The sequence below is a fragment of the Bos indicus genome, chromosome 5 (assembly GCF_029378745.1).
Source record: "Bos indicus isolate NIAB-ARS_2022 breed Sahiwal x Tharparkar chromosome 5, NIAB-ARS_B.indTharparkar_mat_pri_1.0, whole genome shotgun sequence".
Taxonomy (NCBI): Eukaryota; Metazoa; Chordata; class Mammalia; order Artiodactyla; family Bovidae; genus Bos; species Bos indicus.
This window is the reverse complement of record NC_091764.1, coordinates 68,889,866-68,903,854: the sequence shown is the minus strand read 5'-3', so window position 1 is coordinate 68,903,854 and position 13,989 is coordinate 68,889,866. Positions and strand designations below refer to the sequence as shown.

At 39.3% G+C, this 13,989-nt stretch overlaps 1 protein-coding gene across 2 annotated transcripts in view; it reads right to left on the bottom strand.

Moving 5' to 3' along the window:
- Window positions 1-4,574: 4,574 nt before the first annotated feature.
- C5H12orf75 (chromosome 5 C12orf75 homolog) overlaps window positions 4,575-13,989 on the bottom strand; it is a 44,895-nt gene continuing 35,480 nt past the window's right edge. The window contains exons 3-7 of one of the 2 annotated variants that reach the window (XR_011566671.1): window positions 12,755-12,790; window positions 11,728-11,807; window positions 10,708-10,745; window positions 9,025-9,160; window positions 4,575-5,442 (exon numbers count right to left, since the gene is read on the bottom strand). Coding sequence is in view for 1 of the 2 variants with exons in the window: in XM_070789652.1 (XP_070645753.1) it covers window positions 10,741-10,745; window positions 11,728-11,807; window positions 12,755-12,790 (121 nt within the window). In the remaining variant the exon portion in view is untranslated. The remainder of the gene's footprint in view (window positions 5,443-9,024; window positions 9,161-10,707; window positions 10,746-11,727; window positions 11,808-12,754; window positions 12,791-13,989) is intronic. The other variant, XM_070789652.1, reaches the window with a different exon arrangement.

Below are 13,989 nucleotides of genomic sequence, written 5' to 3'. Positions count from 1 at the left end.
TGTGTAGGAGATAGACGTTATTGTTTAAAAACGTTTTCCACAAATTGCACTGTGTCTAAGAACTCCAAGTCTTTTGTATTAGCCATTAAATGGGAAAGGCCCATCTTCACAAACTAGAACTGCAAGTATTAGTCATGCCTCTACAGAGAGACTCACAAACCAGGGGTTGGAAGAGAACGAAAGACGAAGCCTTCTGATGGCCCTTAGGTGAGTGACTGGGGGGACCCAGCAGGTAAATCCCACAACTGCTTCCCCCCACAGTGGCTTCCCACAGTCTTCAGATGAAGCTCCACCTCACCCCATGAAGCTCCCACAGTCACCCTGCCCCACCTCTCCCCTGCAATTCCCACCACCCCCACCCAGCCAGGATGAACTCCCAGCAGTTTCCAGGACACACTGAGGGTCTTCAGGGCTCCGGGTTTGCGGTTCTTTACCCTTTCTTAGCTTCTTCTGCCCATATTTGTTTTCCTGGTGCTCCCCCTTATGGCTCAACAGGGAACTGCACTCTGGGAATCTATCCTAAGCCAGAAGTCTGACATGGGTGCCCCTGCACTGTGCTCCCACAGCCATCAGGCTCCCCTGGGCGTTGCTCTCTGCTTAATACAGGTTACCCAGTGCCCTCTCCCCCACTATTCTAAAGAGCCCCAGATGCAGGGGTTGGGTCTTCTAGCAGTGTCCTCGGTGACTAGTATCCATATGGGGCACAGCAAGAACTCAATTGGTGATGATCAATAAACAACTAAGAATCGGAATGGGGTATCGGAAACCAATCTATGGGAAAGCACATCATTTTGTTCTGCTTGGATTTATCATGTTCATTAAGTAAAAGTAAGCTAAGAAAATGTAAACTATCTTCCTGGGAATGAGTTCCTTACATAACTCTTCACTCCTGAAATTCTTCACAACTTTCAGCACAGATATGGTAAGACTACATAAAGCTCCCATTTGCAAAACAGAACCTTCTCCTCTTCCTCTTCAAGCCCTTCCCAACTGGAAAGCCCAGTGAGATAACCTCCCAGTTGTACTAACTTGTGCTAGTGCTAAGTCGCATCAGTCATGTCCGACTCTTTGTGACCCTATGGACTGGAGCCTGCCAGGCTCCTCTGTTCATGGGGATTCTCCAGGCAAGTACTAACTTAGCCTCTTCTATCATTCTGTTCCTCTCCCTAGAGCCTCCTCCAGATCACTTCTGAGAATTCAGTTCATTGAGGAAGCCACTCTTCCATAAAACCCCAGAAGTAAGTTGTACTTGCCAAAACCAGACATCTACATTCCAGAGATTGAAACAGTTTTTCCAAAACTAAATTCAAGCAGTCTCCTAAAACCAAGTCTAGAAATAAATGCTCCTAGCATAGACAGTTTCTTAAGAAATCTTTTCCAATCAAAATAATTTTATTGGTCAGAAATTCTCTGAAACTCATCTCTCCAGTATACATTACATTTCAGTAACAGTCTTACAAAGAACCAGAATACATTGTTTGAAGAGTTTTTAACTCTCAAATTTTGGGCACACTCCTGAATATTCATTGGAAGGACTGATGCTGAAGCTGAAACTCCAATACTTTGGCCACCTGACACGAAAAACTGACTCATTTGAAAAGACCCTGATGCTGGGAAAGATTGAAGGCAGGAGGAGAAGGGGAGGACAGAGGATGAGATGGTTGGAAGGCATCATCGACTCAATGGACATGAGTTTGAGTAGGCTCCGGGAGTTGGTGATGGACAGGGAGGCCTGGCATACTGCAGTCCATGGGGTTGCAAAGAGTCAGACACAACTGGGCAACTGAACTGAACTGAAAGGTTTCTCCAATATCTTGCTTTAGAAAGCTCTTAACATTAGTAATTACTCTTGTCTAAGACTTTCACTCAAGATTCTTGCAATACTTAATAAAAATGGTAATCAGACATAAGACATAGGTAAGTGGGTGGTGTTATTAACTTGTAAGAATCACAAGGTTCTAAATTTAAATAATGTCTAGTTGAAGGAAAATGATAAGACTTGTCATAATATGAAAAATACTGTTCATTTATAATAAAATTGATGGGAGTTTTAGGAATGTGTTTAAACTAACTTTTGAATTGGATTTTTGTTCTTGCTTGCTAATAAAAGTCAACCTAAGAAGAACAAAGGATGGGGTTTTTCAAGAACTAACATGAAAAACAACCAATGAGCAAAACTTGAACAATGTGAGCAATAAAATAGGTATCATTATAGTGCTAGACTATAACCTAAAGAAGAACGTAGTATCCATGAGTCCTATGGATATAAATAAATAATTGAATAAAAAGTAAATGGGGGGTGCTCAGCCGCTCAGTCATGTCCAACTCTTTGTGACCCCATGGACTGTAGCCTGCCAGGCTCTTCTGTCCATGGGATTTCCCAGCAAGAACGCTGGAGTGGATTGCCATTTCCTCCTCAGGCGGATCTTCCTGACCCAGGGATCAAACCCAAGTCTCCTGCCTCTCCTGCATTGTAGATGGATTCTTTACCACTGAGTCACCTGGGAAGGCAGATGTGGGAGAAGAGACAAGTATTCTTCAGAGAAGGATTCCAAGTAACACAGGTGCAGGAACAAGGGAAGTAGAACATAAGCACTGGAAGCCACAGTATATGCTGCCAGCAGGGTCCAAGGATGAATGCTAAAATTGGTGGGCAAGTCTTTAAAAACAGGACATGTTCAGAGTCTCAAAGTGTCTCCCCCCAAATACTTAATAATTATGGTGGGTTTTTCCTTTTCTTTCCCTTTTGCTTTACTTTTTAATTGAGGTATATTTGACCTCTTTTGTAAACTCTGGTGCACAACATAATGACTTGATATGTCTATACATTTCAAAATGATCACCACGGAAGTCTAGTTACCATCTATCACCAAAGATACTACGTTATTATGGACTGTATTCCCCACACTGTACATTTTATCCCCATGACTCATTTATTTTGTAACTGGAAGTTTATATCTCTTAATCTCCTTCACCTATTCATTCCTTCCCCCATCCTCCCCTCTGGCAAACAGCTGTTTGCATGACTGTTTCTGTTAGTCATTCGTTTTGTTTTTTAAATTCCACGTATAAGTGAAATCATATAGTATTTGTCTTTCTCTGTCTGACTTATTTCACTTAACATAAATAAGTTCATTCATGTTGTCACAAATGGCAAGATTTCATTTTTTTATGGCAAGTAATACATAATGCTTCTCAAAAATTCCTTGACACTCTTTTCTCCAGGATGTTGAGCTTAATTCCCCTCTCCTTTGAATGTGGTCAAACTTCCCTGGTGGCTCAGATGGTATATGCCTACAACGTGGGAGACCCGGGTTCGATCCGTGGGTCGGGAAGATCCTCTGGAGAAGGCAAGGGCAAGAGTATTCCAGTACGCTTGCCTGGAAAATCCCATGGATGGAGGAGCCTGTAGTCTACAGTCCATGAGGTCACAGAGTCGGACACAACTGAGCAACTAAACTTTCACTTTCTTTTATTGAGTGTGGTCTAAACGTCTGACTCACTTATAAGGAACAGAGAATGGAAACAGAACACAAGACACCTTACGGTGGAGAAACCTGACAGATGCTCCTATCCAAATGATCATAGTTAATATCACCAATAACAAATTATGTTGAAGTCATAAGATATTATGATGTGCTGAAGGGGGCTCTTCATCTCTGTGGAATTCCCCTCAAATTTATAACCCCCATCCATAAGAAAACATCAGAGAAATCCAGACTGAGGAAAATACTTAAAATATGTAGGCTTCAAAAGTCTCAAGTCATGAAAAATAAGGAAATTCTGAGAAAACACCAGGAAGAGGAGAGTCAGGATGACAAATGCAACAGAATGAAGTGGAATTTGGGGCTTCCCTGGTGGTGTGGTGGCTAAGACTCCATGCTTCCAATGCAGGCGGCCTGGGTCCCACTCCTGGTCAGGGAACTAGATCCCACAGGCCACAACCTAGACCTGGTGTGACCAAACAAATAATTAAAAAAAAAAAAGAATGCAGTGGAATTTCAGGTTGGACCCTGAACAGAAAAAGGATGCTAACAGAACAGCTAATGGAATCCAATGAGAGCCTGTAGTTTAGTCTATAGCATTAAACCAATGTTTAATTTCTCAGTTTTGACAAATATAGTATGTTTATGTAAGATGTTAACATTAAGGAAAGCTAGAGAATGGCATTTAAGAACTCTCTGTACCATCCTTACACTCCTCTTTAAATCTAAATTTATTTCAAAATTAAAAGTTTTCAAAAGTTAATCTATCTGTTATCTCTATGGGATAAACATGATATTTCACCCAAATGCCATTATGGATGTGTGGATATGGGACAGGAGTACACGTACCATAATAATTTCTCAGTGATTCCAATCTTCAGTTTGTTTGTTTGTTTTTCAAATCCATTTGAAGTCCCTATGATAGTTGTATGGAATACATAAGGTAATGATTTTCTAGTGAAAGATTTTGTTCTTTTCATAGCAATCCATTTATACATTATTATTTTTATACTGATATATTGTATCTACATATCACAACATGTGACTTATTTGAAAGTGTTCTTCTAGAAAATAATGAAGAAATCCAGGTAAAGAGGGATAAAAATGTTTTAATTGTTGAAATGCAATTGAGTGATTTACATTGCAGTATTAAGTGGATACACAAGGTCGTTATCAAATTAAGAACTTTCCAAATATCCCACTAACCATCAATGACAAGTCCTTGAAAACAGTACAGAATTAACATGATAAGATGCTTTGATCACACACAAGTAGAATGGGAGACTTGATGGCTATGAAGTACTTGTAGTTACATAAGCCTTTAACTAAAGAAAAGAGGAAGTTAATTGAAATGTACGTATGGCATGCAAACCTCAGCAGTTGAAGTATTGCCATGTAATGTGTTGTTCCCAATAAAGAAACTCCTTTGACATTTAAATAAAGCTGAAAACCAATAGTAAAAAAGGGAGATAGCAGGAAGTTATCAATTTAATCAATTTTACAGCTAAAAATCAACATGAAGTAGAAATAGTGAAAAATAACAGACAAATATATTACTTTGGGTAACTCATTGATAGTGCTTTATTATTTTAAGTTATAAATAGATGAAGGATTTTAATTTATAAAAACTATCAAAAAAGCATCAGTGAAAAGACATGATCTTCATGAGCTGTGGGGATGTTCAGGTGAGAACACAGCAGGGACACAGAGACCGGCTGGGCAAGAACCCTTCATAAGTTTGTCTTCTGCAGGTGGATCACAGAAAGTTCCATATCCAAGCATGTTGTTTAACCAATTCCCTTCTAGTACCACAACATTCAGTGTGTACCCGTGGTTTCAACTACCAACTAAGAATTTGGGGGGAGGGGTGGCGACTGTTTAGAATTTCCTTGGAAATGTCTGTGCACATTACAAAATCCCATGAGGGAAAAATTTCATCCAGATCTTGATGAACAAGCTATGAAGGTAACAAACAAAAAAAAGGGGAAAGAGTTATTAGGAAGCATGAAAGACAACACTTAGATAAAAATACATCAGCATTAAGCCTGCAAATTATTCAGATTTTCTCTTCAGCAAAACACACATTCAACATCCGTTTAACATCGATCTGAGAATGAAAATGTGGCCAGCATAGGGGGAAGCACTGATGACACTTATATAGAGACAAAGGTGGATGGACAAAGAGACTTTTCAACTTATAACTAAACTATTGGTTGGTCAAAAAGTTCCTCTGAGTTTCTTCACAACATCTTATGAATTGAACTCATGAATTGAACTCTTTGGCCAGCCCAATACACCAATGGGATGATGCCCAAACCTAGTTACCCATCAACAGCACAAAGATACAGATTGTTCAGCCACAACCCCACTCCTTTCCTGCTCAGTCAGACCCTCCTGGGAGGGGGCGAGCTATCCACATTATCTCCCTGGGGATCTGATGCAGCAAGCCCATCCACTGGCATTTGAGAAGCATTATTGCACTGGCAGCACTCCATACATCTAAACGGGCAAAACTTCCACCCTTGGGTCATCTGTAGAAGAAACTACACATCTGGAGATACAGCCAATTTTAAGAGATTATGAAAGTGTCCGTCGCTCAGTCATGTCCAAATCTCTTTGCAACCCATGGACTGTAGCCCACCAGGCTCCTCTGCCCTTGAAATTCTCTAGGCAAGAATACTGGAGTGGGTTGCCAGTTCCTTCTTCAGGGGATCTTCCCAACCAAGGGATTGAACCTGGGTCTCCTGCATTGCAGGCAAATTCTTTACGATTTGAGCCACTAGCTTCACAAAGTAACCAATTTGACTGTGAACTTGGGACACTAAGATTTTACACATATGTTGTTTAGTCGCTCAGTCGTGTCTGACTTCAGCAATCCCATGGACTGCAGGACGTCAGGCTTCCCTGTCCTTCACCATCTCCCGGAGCTTGCTCAAACTCATGTACATTGAGTCAGTGATGCCATCCAACCATCTCATTCTCTGTCGTTCCCTTCTCCTCCTGCCTTCAATCTTCCCCAGCATCAGAGTCTTTTCCAATGAGTCAGCTCTTCACGTCAAGTGGCCAAAGTACTGGAGCTTCAGTTTCAACATCAGTCCTTCTAGTGAATATTCAGGACTGATTTCATTTAGGATGGACTGGTATGACTTCCTTGCAGTCCAAAAGACTCTCAAGAGTCTTCTCCAAAATGATAGTTCAAAAGCGCCAATTATTTGGTGCTCAACTTTTTTTATAGTCCAACTCTCACATCCATACATGACCACTGGAAAAACCATAGCTTTTTCTACATGGACCTTTGATGACAAAGTAATGTCTGCTTTTTAATATGCTGTCTAGGTTAGTCATAGCTTTTCTTCCAAGAAGCAAGCACCTTTTAATTTCGTGGCTTCAGTCACCATCTGCAGTGATTTTGGAGCCCCCAAAAATAAAGTCTGTCACTGTTTCCATTGTTTCCCCATCTATTTGCCATGAAGTGATGGGACTGGATGCCATGATCATTGTTTTTTGAACGCTGTTTTAAGCCAGCTTTTTCTCTCTCTTCTTTCACCTTCATCAAGAGGCTCTTTAGTTCCTCTTCGCTTTCTGCCCTAAGGATGGTATCATCTGCATATCTGAGGTTATTGATATTTCTCTCAGCAATCTTGATTCCAGCGTGTGCTTCATCCAGCCCAGCATTTGATATGATGTACTCTGCATAGTAATGCTCAAAGTTCTCCAAGCCAGGCTTCAACAGTACGTGAACCATGAACTTCCAGATGTTCAAGCTGGTTTCAGAAAAGGCAAAGGAACCAGAGATCAAATTGCCAACATCTGCTGGATCATCGAAAAAGCAAGAGAGTTCTAGAAAAACATCTATTTCTGCTTTATTGACTATGCCAAAGCTTTTGACTGTGTGGATCACAACAAACTGTGGAAAATTCTTAAAGAGATGGGAATACCAGACCACCTGACCTGCCTCTTGAGAAATCTGTATGCAGGTCAGGAAGCAACAGTTAGAACTGGACATGGAACAACAGACTGGTTCCAAATAGGAAAAGGAATATGTCAAGGCTGTATATTGTCACCCTGCTTATTTAACTTATATGCAGAGTACATCATGAGAAATGCTGGGCTGGATGAAGCACAGGCTAGAATCAAGATTACCAGGAGAAATATCAATAACTTCAGATATGCAGATGACACCACCCTTATGGAAGAAAGCAAAGAAGAACTAAAGAGCTCCTTGATGACAGTGAAAGAAGAGAGTGAAAAAGTTGGCTTAAAGCTCAACATTCAGAAAACTAAGATCATGGCATCCGGGCCCATCACTCGTGGCAAATAGATGGGGAAACAGTGGAAACAGTGCCAGACTTTATTTTTTGGGGCTCCAAAATCACTGCAGATGCTGACTGCTGAAATTAAAAGACGTTTACTCCTTGGAAGAAAAGTTTTGACCAACCTAGACAGCATATTAAAAAGCAGAGACATTTCTTTGCCAACAAAGGTCCATCTAGTCAAGGCTATGGCTTTTCCAGTAGTCATGTATGGATGTGAGAGCTGGACTATAAAGAAAGCTGAGTGCCAAAGAATTGATGCTTTTGAACTGTGGTGTTGGAGAAGACTCTTGAGAGCCCTTTGGACTGCAAGGAGACCCAACCAGTCCATCCTAAAGGAAATCAGTCCTGAATATTCATTGGAAGGACTGATGCTGAAGCTGAAACTCCAATACTTTGGCCACCTGATGCAAAGAACTGACTCATTTGAAAAGACCCTGATGCTGGGAAAGACTGAAGGCAGGAGGAGAAGGGGACGACAGAGGATGAGATGGTTGGATGGCATCACCGACTAGATGGACATGAGTTTGAGTAGGCTCTGGGAGTTGGTGATGGACAGGGAGGCCTGGCGTGCTGCAGTCCATGGAGTCGCAAAGAGTCAGACATGACTGAGCAACTGAACTTAACTCTGCATAGACGTTAAATAAGCACAGTGATAGTGTACAGCCTGATGTACTCCTTTCCCAATTTGGAACCAGTTCTTTGTTCCATGTCCGGTTCTAACTGTTGCTTCTTGACCTGCATACAGGTTTCTCAGGAGGAAAGTAAGGTGGTCTGTTGACCACCTTTAAGAATTTTCCACAGTTTGTTGTGATCACACAGTCAAAGGCTAAAGTATAGTCAAGGAAGCAGAAATAGATGTTTTTCTGGAAATCTCTTACTTTTTCTGTGATCCAATGGATGTTGGCAATTTGATCTTCTGGTTTAGGTCAAAAAACAAAAGCATCTCCAATCTCTTCCATAAAACGTCTCTTCTTATCAGCATTTCTGCCCGATAATTTAAGCTCCAACACCTCATGATAAGTACTACTGAGGATGCTTAACGATTGAGTAAACGGACAGCCTTTCAATGTAGACATTTTCTCAGATAATTCAAAAGAGGCAAATTGATTGGTAACCAGTAGAGTTAAAGAATGGGAAAAGTTGAAAGGAGAGAGGGATGGCAATAAAATAGTGTCTGTTTTCATACCGATAGCCATGGGCAGTAGGGAAATATTCAAGCTCACCGTCTAACATTGGCTGATGTTGGCTGATTCACCAGCAGTGTGGCTCCACTGTTATCAGGAAATTTCAGATCCACATACAAAGCTTCCACAATCATCTTGTCTAACTCTCACATGTGAAAATTGAAATTGGGTGAAGCTGGGAGAAAGTGAGGGATTCATCTAAGATCCTGTGTTAATACAGACCTGTCAAGTCTCCTGATCTCTGTCTACACAGCACTGCTTCCCACTCTATTCAGATGCTTTCTGAAATATATCCTGTTTTCAGGAGGGTAAACACTAATGTATGCTTATTTTCAACTAGATTATCTTTTCTATTTGATGCAGATAATAAAAAAAAATACAGTCACATCAGAAAAAAGCAGCAGGGAACTTAGAAATCTACATGAGATTTAGAACTCTTAAAAATACTAGAAATAGAAAATCTCCAGCAAGTTCTCAACACCCTAATATGGATATGAGCACTAGGGAATAATGCTCCATAATGTTGTAGCCTTGACGAGAAAGTCTTTGAAGAAGCTGCCTAATATTGTTGTATTTCTTATCCCAAAGAAACCAGTTACAACTTCCATGTCCCTTTCCTCCAATAGGAAAGCTTATTTGTCTCCATTTTTGAGCTTATTCTGCACCCCATATCGTCCCAGACACCAGTACCCATACTGGCTCTGAGCAAGAAGTTGGTTCAACATCAAATCAGTCTTGCTTCTGGTCTACCAAGGGCTGGATCCTAGTTACACAAAAGGATGACGGTACAATGACGATGATGATGGTGATGAAGACAGTGACAATTACAGCAGAAGGTACCATTGACTTTATATTTAATCCTAACAAGACCCCTTCAAGATAAATATCAGGGGAAGTAACTTGCCAGGCTAGTAACGGAAAGAGCCTGAATTCAAATCCAAGGTTGTCTGACTCCCAAAAGAGAACGGGCTATCTCAGGAGACAGAGCATTCCTGATCATTGGATGTTCAGCAAGACTGAAAGGCAAGATCTAAGCACTGCATGCATTGTGGACCAGGTGAACTGAAACTCTTTGGCTCTATGGTTGCTCAGTATCTTTTAGAGTATCTGGTACCCAGAGGGTCGTTAATGAAAGCTATTTTTCTTGTATCCTTGTTCTTGTTCATCGTATCAATATAATTCTAACTCCACACTCTTCACCAGGTCAACAGTGCTTCACCTTTTAAACTTGGTCTATAATTTTACTATTCCTTCCTGCAAAACTGCATCTTTGCAAACTGATGACTACCTATCTCTATTGGAGTTTTGGTACTGATAAATCTTCTCTCTGTATATCAAGTACTCCTGGCTATTGCCAAACATTTAATATTGATCCGAATCTAATTCCCAGCCTCTCTAGTCTTTCTTTGTCTATCATTTTCAAGGTCATAGCCCCTCAAAGATTTTGGCAATGAAGAGAGAAACCTCGGTAAGTCTAGGCAAACATGTAGCTTGTTCTTATTTGATGAATTAAGTTGCAGTTGAAAAAAAGTAAGTGAAAAAAGGTAACTGCAGAGAAAATCAATCTAATCATTAAAGACTTCTTTACAATAAAACATATTTGATTCCATAGATTTAACTGAAAGATGAGATCCCTCCTAATCTTATACAGAGCATTATTAATATCTACAGTTCATTCATCAAGGTTAAATATACAAAATTATTTAGAAAAATATACAGTACCTCTTGATTATTGAGTCATGATATTTTCTTCTTCTAATCTTAAAAAAGAAAATTAAGAAAAGTTAAATATTCAGTTATAAAGAACTTATTGCAGTTACCCATAGAACTACAAATAGCTGGGATATATACATATTTGCTAGTCTAAATCATCAAGTAGAGAAAAAGCAATGAGGAACAAATAACCAGGGTATGTTAAAATAATATAATATTTTTATTATATTTGTGTACAAATTAAATTACATGTTACATCTATATATGTGTACATATCAATAGTTCTTTGAAAAACCATATATTAGACAACTGTATAGTGATTAGTAAATCAGCATTCTTTACAAGCCACATTAAAACTTAACTTTAGCAAGAAGCTATCTACAAAGTTGCAATCATACCTATTATCAAAAGGACTTCATTAGCCCCACAATTACTAACTACTAAAACTCAGAAAAAGGAGCCTCCACTTCATTTCGTTACACAAAAGGCAGTTAATTTTCTTCTAATCACCAGGCTACTTACCAGTTACATTTATAAGGTATTGTAAGAATTCACCTTTATGTTCTACAAAAATTCCATAAATTTACTGAAACATTTGCTTTCACACTGATCATCACTGAAATTAAGATGAAATTTAAAATATCCATGGATCAACCACAAACAGAAGCTAACTGTTGCTCTGGAATTATTCTCATCATGTGGGTGGCAGTTTCAACAAATGATTACAATGAGCATGTATGGGTTTTTGTTGTTACTATTGTTGCTTGTTTTTTTTAGGCCATGCCTGGTGGCATGTAGGATCTTAGTTCCATAACTAGGGACTGAACCTATGCCCTCTGCAGTGGAAGGTTGAAGTCTCAACCCTGAACTGCCAAGGAAGTCCCAGATATGGTTCTTATACATGGTTCACTGAAACTCAGTAATATTTAGGGTGAGCCAGGCAAGTGGAAATACCAATTTCACATTTTTTTTTCACAAAACAAAAAATTAGACATGTAGAAACAGTAAATATCACAGAGTTTTACTTACTTTTCTGCACAGTCTTTGTCTGATTGGACACCATATTGACAGCTTCAGATGGTAGACCAACATACACTCCTCCATAGTTTCTTGATGAGAAAGAAGCAGAGATAGAAAAATCAGACCAAACTACATGGTTACATTTGCAGAAAGTGGTGATATCATGGGAACTTTCAAACAATTATAGAATTATTAAACTAATTTATGACTTTTCAAAAGTGGAATTCAGAATACTATTGTCCTTGGAAGATCATTGTTTTTCTATGTTTAAATAAAAGCTACATATAAAAATAGAAAGCTGTAGTTTTTAGATATTTTACTTGCAATGAGGAAGAAGGAGTTGGGATTGTTTTTAGAATTCAGTGGAGTAATAAATAACAGTGGCATGACAGGTTACAGTTAATCAGTCAACATTTATCAAGAATTCACCTAATGTGGTAGTAGGTGCTATGAACACACAAAAACACTTTATGTGTAGGTAGATATAAAATGTTGGAGGAGGAAATGGCAACCCACTCCAGTGTTCTTGCCTGGAGAATCCCAGGGACGGCGGGACCTGGTGGGCTGCCGTCTATGGGGTTGCACAGAGTCGGACATGACTGAAGCAACTTAGCAGCAGCAGCAGATATAAAGTGAGGAGAAAGAGAGAGGTAAGGAGTAATGAGAGTGAAGTGCAGTTAATCAGAGGATGGAAGGATGGAGAAGGCAGAGGAAGTGAAGAGATGTCATCCAATTTGAGAGAACAGCTCATCCAAAGTCCACGAGTGGAAGCTAGCACAGGCTGTGTGCACAGAACAAACCACGCTTGTTTGGAAGAAGCAAAGATAATGAAGAACTCGGGGCAAGATCTTTATCACGCTACCTGCTCCCACCTGTATTGTCTGTGCCACAAGTTTCCCTGGAGGAGTCGGTATTATTGGCAATGTGCTACCCAGGCGTCAATTAAATTTGTGAGTTAAATTAATTTGTGTTAAATTAAATCCATGAGGTGTGCCCAAATTACTCAAATTAAAGGCAGCTTCAACACTAAACATACCTCCTCTTATCATCTTCTGTTATCGATTCTTCTGTTCTAAAAGATCAAAAACATTTGATATGAGCCATTTGGTTACACAGAGACTTCATTTTTGGTTCTGAGCAAAAGGGGACTGACAAGTTAAAGACCAGTTTTGTTTCTTTCAAGTTCTTCCATGGAGTATTTCAGTAACACAGTATGCTCTCTCTGCCTCTACAAAGAAAGGAAGTGGAGATTTGGAATTTATCTGCTGAACACTGGCCACACACACAGAAAATACACCCATAGAGGGCAAAAACCACCCTGTGATCTAATTTGTCCAAATTGAGCCCATAATCTAAATTCACCAGCTAATGATCAACCTCATTTACCTCTTGATAAAGTTGGATCATTTTTTAATTCAAAGGTGTCAAAGTCATACTGTAGTAGACCCAGTGCTATGCTTACTGAAGTGGTATAACACTTTTAGGTGCTATTTACAACTTTTAATTAAAATGGATTTATAACCCATCAGTACAGATAATAGGAAAATGATGGTGACAAACTTGTTCAAGATTATCAGAACCGTTTACTCCGGTTCTGAATGGCCAGCGTTATCGTGAAATTGTTTTTGAAGCTGTAACTGGCAGTTATGGACATACAGAATGCCTAATTTTTTGCTGCAGATATTCTTTTCCTATCCAGTGACATATGTGTGTATTTTAAGTCTTTCCCCTTTTGTGTGATTCAGCTCAAGGATATATTCAATGTTTTAAAATATATTTAACTTCCCCAAATGTAAGAAAATAGTGAAATATTTTTAATCTATTACCTCATAAATTATTCAATGCCCTAAAACCCAACTTGCATTCTCTGTATAAAATTAATCAATATCTTATGCAACTAATTTGCATGAAATGATAATGTAGCTGCCATATTTTTGGGTAATAAATTAAGCTTCAGATATATTATTAAATCTTTAAAAATATCATTTATAAAGACTTACCAGATAGCCATTTTTTAAACCTTCAAGTAAGTTATAGTGCCTGCCTTTATCTACATGCTCCCTTCATTCCACAAATGATTATTCTATGATACAAAGACTGGAGACTAAAGACCACATGGGTAAAAACAGCATCATCAACGAGTCCTTCCCATGTGTCAGATTCCACATGCCAGACGTTCCACATGCACCAGTGTGATTTCTCCCAACAGTTCTGAGGAAATAGCTTCAGAGAGCCAGGTAATGAACAAATACGCAAGTCCAACAAGTAAGA